The sequence below is a fragment of the Natator depressus genome, chromosome 3 (genome assembly GCF_965152275.1).
Source record: "Natator depressus isolate rNatDep1 chromosome 3, rNatDep2.hap1, whole genome shotgun sequence".
NCBI lineage: Eukaryota > Metazoa > Chordata > Testudines > Cheloniidae > Natator > Natator depressus.
The window spans coordinates 207983231-207989230 of NC_134236.1; the positions used below are offsets into that span (position 1 = coordinate 207983231).

The 6000-nt window shown below is 67.1% G+C and overlaps 1 protein-coding gene across 5 annotated transcripts in view; it reads right to left on the reverse strand.

The window, feature by feature from the left end:
• The window catches only part of BCL2L11 (BCL2 like 11), a 49148-nt gene extending 43614 nt beyond the window's left edge, over positions 1-5534 (reverse strand). For 2 of the 5 annotated variants that reach the window (XM_074949828.1, XM_074949831.1), the window contains exon 1: positions 49-567. In XM_074949828.1, the coding sequence (XP_074805929.1) occupies positions 49-511 (463 nt within the window). In that variant the 5' untranslated portion in view covers positions 512-567. Of the gene's footprint in view, positions 1-48; positions 568-5444 lie in introns of those variants that run through there. The other 3 variants (XM_074949827.1, XM_074949830.1, XM_074949829.1) reach the window with 3 other exon arrangements.
• Between the last annotated feature and the right edge of the window lie 466 nt (positions 5535-6000).

Sequence of the window (6000 nt, forward strand, 5' to 3'; positions counted from 1 at the left end):
TTCAGAACCTATTGAAAAACATAAACCATGAGCTAAAAGGTTTCTTACCATGATCTTGCTTACCCATTGCACTTAGATAATGATTAAAGGCTTGACAAGGGGGACTTGGAGTCTGCGTGGACTTGTCGCAACTCATAGGCGCAGGACTCCTGTCTGTGTCGAAAGAGAAATACCCACTGGAGGATCTAGACAGCAGTGAGGATCTTCTTACAAAGATGAAAAGTGGGGATCTGGTAGCAAATGGACTGGGGCTACTGGGTGGTGCAAATGGTCCCTGAGGGCTGCTGGGCGAAGAGCTCCCTGAGGGCTGCTGGGCGAAGTCCCCCTCACCTGAATGATTACCTTGATACTGTGTTTGTATAGAGGTAGGGGCCCCAGGTCTAAGATGCTGAGGCTGACTTGGCCTTTCAGTTGACTGAAACTGTCCACCTTCTCTGTTGCACTCTGAATTTAGATCAGAAGGTTGCTTTGCCATTTGGTCTTTTTTTCCTGCAAAGGAAGAGGAAGACATTATGAGAAAGCTCTCTAGGCTTTATTATAATACTGTAATATCTAATAAGTTTTGCAATACATTCTCAATGTCCTTATTTATATTGTTAGAATTCTAGTAGTATGGCATCTGCTTTTCAGCATACATTCTTCTAGCTTTTTAAGTACTCACTCCCCCCCCCCCATACAATCAACTGCTATCAGATCTATGGGTAGTTTCCTGTCCACTGTTTCCGCCCCTCCTAGGATACCTGCATCAAAAGTATAACTTGTGAGAAGCCTTTGTCCAAACAAAAGGAATTGGGTTTTAAAGTGAAATTTATCAGCCAGGCCATTGTGCTCCAGTTATGCTCCAAATCTATATGAAGTTTTGAGTCTGTTAATTTTAAAAAAAGAGCAATAAGCTCTGATTTCCCCAAGTGATTAAATAAAAGAATCGGATACTGTGCTGAAATGCAAGAGTGAGGAGTATTTGCAGTGATTGTGCAGAGCCTCCTGGCCATGTTCCCTGTTCCAGCCCCATTGTTCTATCTAATGTGCTGATCACAGCAAGTCTGGAGAAGGTTTGGCAGCAGCAATCAGTTGTAGTAAGTGCGTCACAATAGAGTTTGTAGATTGCACAGGGCTGGCTCTCGTTCACCCCCCTCCTCACCCTTTTAATGCTAACTCAACAAATCCGCCTTCCGACTCCCAACTGCGAGGGAGAGGGGAGTAGTAAAACGTCAGCTCGAACAACACGGCCACTTCCCCACCCAAACAAAGCAATAGCGAGTAGTGACAAATACCCCCAGAGAGACAGCCCCCACTCCCTCCCGGCCCCCCCCAGCCCAAACCCGCAACCAGAGCCCCCACTCCCTGCCGGCCCCCCCAGCCCAAACCCACAACGACAGCCCCCACTCCCTGCCGGCCCCCCCCCAGCCCAAACCCGCAACCAGAGCCCCCACTCCCTGCCGGCCCCCCCCAGCCCAAACCCGCAACCAGAGCCCCCACTCCCTGCCGGCCCCCCCCAGCCCAAACCCGCAACCAGAGCCCCCACTCCCTCCCGGCCCCCCCCCCCAGCCCAAACCCGCAACGACAGCCCCCACTCCCTACCGGCCCCCCCAGCCCAAACCCGCAACCAGAGCCCCCACTCCCTGCCGGCCCCCCCAGCCCAAACCCACAACGACAGCCCCCACACCCTCCCGGCCCCCCCCAGCCCAAACCCGCAACCAGAGCCCCCACTCCCTCCCGGCCCCCCCCAGCCCAAACCCGCCACCAGAGCCCCCACTCCCTCCCGGCCCCCCCCAGCCCAAACCCGCCACCAGAGCCCCCACTCCCTCCCGGCCCCCCCCAGCCCAAACCCGCCACCAGAGCCCCCACTCCCTCCCGGCCCCCCCCAGCCCAAACCCGCCACCAGAGCCCCCACTCCCTCCCGGCCCCCCCCAGCCCAAACCCGCCACCAGAGCTCCCACTCCCTCCCGGCCCCCCCCAGCCCAAACCCGCCACCAGAGCCCCCACTCCCTCCCGGCCCCCCCCAGCCCAAACCCGCCACCAGAGCCCCCACTCCCTCCCGGCCCCCCCCAGCCCAAACCCGCCACCAGAGCCCCCACTCCCTCCCGGCCCCCCCCAGCCCAAACCCGCCACCAGAGCCCCAGGACACAAGGTCCGCGCGGATCCAGCGCCGCACTTCCTACACCGCCGCACTCCCGACCCAGCCGGCGGGTTTGTTGTTGTTGTTGTTGTGGGGGGGGGGGGGGGGGGCCGTACACAAGGCTGCAGACTCGCCCGGGGACAAGGCTCCGGCCCCGCACCACTTCCTGCTGCCGCGCCGGCGCCGACAAGCGCGGGCCGGCGCCGACCCCGAGTCGAGCCGAGCCGGGGCAGCCGCAGCCCCCACCCCGCCGGCTCTGACCTGCCCCCCCCGTCCCGGCCGGCCCTCGCGGGGGGACCGAGGCGGGGCCCAACAAAGGGAGGCGGGGGGCCGGCGGGGGACCGCGGCCACACAAAGGAGCCGCGGGGGCAGCCCCGAGACCCCGGCCCCGGCCCACTCACCGTTTCGGCGCCCGCCGCCTCGCCCGAGAAACAAAACCGGACCCCCCTCCCCGCGCCGGGGGGCCGCCCCCCGCGCCCGCCGCCGCCGCACGCGCCCTGCCCCGCGGGACCCCGGCCCCGCGCCCGCTCGGCTGCGCTCGCAGACTGCCTCTGCCGCCCGCCGGGCAGGGCGCCCCCGCCCCGCACGCAGGGCCCCGCGCGCCGGGCCGCCAATCCCCGCGCGCCGGGGGCGGCCCCGCCCCGCCCCGCGCGAGGCCACTGTTGACAAACGGCAGCCGGGCGCGCACGGGCCCTGCTGCCCGCGCGCCTCTTCCCTCAGGGGCGGGCCCGCCGCGCCCGCGCCCGGAGACGCCCCCCGCCCGCGGCTAACCCGCTGTGTGCAGCCCCTCCCCCCCCCGCTCAGAGACACCCCCCGCCCTGTGTGCAGCCCCCCCCCCGCTCAGAGACGCCCCCCCCCGCCAGGGGACACCCCCCCGCGGCTACCCCGCTGTGTGCAGCCCCCCCCCGCTCAGAGACGCCCCCCCCCCGCGGCTAACCCCCTGTGTGCAGCCCCCCCCCCGCCCGGGGACACCCCCCCGCGCCTATCCCGGTGTGTGCAGCCCCCCCCCCCGCCCGGGGACACCCCCGCACCCGAGCCCCTGTGTGCAGCCCCCCCAGAAACCCCCCCACCGAGCCTGTGTGCAGCCCCTCCCCGCCCAGAGACACCCCCCACCGAGCCCCCGTGTGCAGCCCCCCTGCCCAGATCCCCCCACAAAGCCCCTGTGAGCAGCCCCCACCCCCGCCCAGAGACAGCTCCACAAACCCTATGTGCAGAGCCCCCCCAGCTCCAGCACCACAACTGCCCGGCGCCCCACCACACACAGACCTCCCTGCCCGCCACTGCCCAGCGCCCCCCGCCGGCGGCTGGGAGATGACCGTGTCCACACGAGGCGGGGATCGCTCACAGCTCCTGGGGAGGTGAGCCCCGAGAGCCCGCCCGCCCCGCAGCCAGGAGCCCGGCTCAGCCCGCATGGCGGAGCCCGGCTCCTGGGCGGCGAGCCCCCTACAGGCCAGCGGGACCCGCTGGCGCAGGGAGGCCTGGGCGCTGGACTGCCCGGGCCAGGGGCCAGACCCAGCCCTGTGGACAGGTCGAAGCCCTCTGTGTGGACAGGCCAGACCCTGCGTGGGCGGGTTAGACCGGTCCCTGTGCAGGAGTCTGTGCCGGCCCTGTGGACAGGCCAGACTCCGCTGTGTGGACAGGTTAGACCGTCTGCGTGGACGGGTCTGTGCCTACTGTGTGGACAGGCCAGAGCCAGACCCGGCACTGTGGAGGCGTTAGACCGCCTGGTGCCAGCCGTGTGGACGGGTCAGATCGGTACCTGGGGAGGGGTCAGATCGGTGCCTGGGGAGGGCTCTGTGCCGGCTGTCTGGGCAATCCAGACCCCGCCGTGTGGACGGGTCAGATCGGTGCCTGGGGAGGGCTCTGTGCCAGCTGTCTGGGCAATCCGGACCCGGCCCTGTGGACGGGTCAGATCGGTACCTGGGGAGGGGTCAGATCGGTACCTGGGGAGGGCTCTGTGCCGGCTGTCTGGGCAATCCAGAGCCGGCTGTGTGGACAGGTCAGATCGGTGCCTGGGGAGGGCTCTGTGCCGGCTGTCTGGGCAATCCAGACCCGGCCCTGTGGACGGGTCAGATCGCTGCCTGGGGAGGGCTTCTGTGCCGGCTGTCTGGCAATCCAGACCCGGCCGTGTGGACGGGTCAGATCGCTGCCTGGGGAGGGCTCTGTGCCGGCTGTCTGGCAATCCAGACCCGGCCGTGTGGACGGGTCAGATCGCTGCCTGGGGAGGGCTCTGTGCCGGCTGTCTGGCAATCCAGACCCGGCCGTGTGGACGGGTCAGATCGCTGCCTGGGGAGGGCTCTGTGCCGGCTGTGTGGCAATCCAGACCCGGCCGTGTGGACGGGTCAGATCGCTGCCTGGGGAGGGCTCTGTGCCGGCTGTGTGGCAATCCAGACCCGGCCGTGTGGACGGGTCAGATCGCTGCCTGGGGAGGGCTCTGTGCCGGCTGTGTGGCCAGGTCAGACTGTCCAGACTGCGCGGGTGGCAGGACCAGAGCAGTGGCAGGGGGGACGCAGTGATCACAGACAGCTCGCCGCAGCGCCCGGAGAGGGCCATGCACCCCTCGCTGCCTGCGGGCTCTCTGCTTCCTTGCGCCGAGACAATCCCTTCGCCCTCTAGACGCTACAGGGCCCGCGCACACGACGCGGAGAATGCGCGCCCCGAAGAGCAGCGGCAGCCGGGGATACACCGGGCTCAAACCGGTCTGAGCAAGGGGAGGAGAAATCCTGCGCGGGACAGAGAGCTCGGCGCTGAGACTCGGCTGGCGGCGGTGCATCTCCGCTCCGGCGCGGGGCCAGCCAGGCGCTGGTGGCGAGCTCGAAACAAACGTACCGGGATGAGCCCGCTCCAGCCCCGAGGCAGCCGTGCCCTGCCGACTCTCCGTCCTGCGCCGAGCTCGCCTGCGCTGGAGTTTCCCGCAGGAAACCATCGCCGGCGTATCGCGGTGCGAAGGCTGCACGAAGCCGCCGGGGAGCAGCGAGCCCCGCGGACGAGCTTTTGACACGGGAAAACCCAGACTGCGCCGAGCTGGGCCATGAACGCTGCGCGCCCTCCGTGACTCCGGAGTGGGTGTCAGACAACCTGCCAGAAATCGCTGTGCGCCCAGCGGGTGCGAGACACCGGCGCCGGGAGAGGGGGCGTGGGAAGGGATCCTCCACCCGCTCCCCGAAATCTGCCAGAGAACGAACGGGGGGGCCCCGCCGTGCGCTCTGGAGGGTGCAGCTGGGCTGGACGCGACCTCCACGGCGAACCGGCCCGAGCCCGCTGGGCGCCCCCGTCCGCCTCCCCCGAGCGCGGCCGCGGTCCGCCGGAGCAATCTGCCACTCACCTGCCCGCGGACCAGCGCCAGGTGCCTGTGAAATCCCCGCGGCGAGGGGAGAGTCTCGCCGCAGCCGGGGCGCCGGGCTCTTCGTCCGGGCACTGTGGAGAGAAGCGACCCGACGCAGCAACCAAGCCGAGCTCCCGCCCCTGGCCAAACCCTCGCAACGCGTCTCGTTCATCCACTAGGCTTTGTGCGCTCGACAGACACAACAAACGGCCCTGCCCCGTCGCGATCGCACCCGGGCTTCTAACGTGGGTACCTGGCAGGCTCCGAAACCGAGTTTTCTCACCTCCGTGGAACTGAGGGTTCTCATGCCTCCTCCCGCACGGGCTCGTAAGAGGCAGGGGGCCGAGGGGGAGCCAGGAGAAGAGAGTCCGCGGGCCGTTCGAGCCCGTATTTCGGTATCAACCCGTCTGCGACAGGAGCTCGCCTCCTGGACAGGAGACTCGCGTGTGATTTCTGTAGCACAGCCGCGCTGCAGCCACTCCTAGTTATTGGCTCGCGTGATCTGTCTAGGTTTCCTGAGCTGACTTCGTGTCTGCTCTCGAGTTAAACTCCAGCT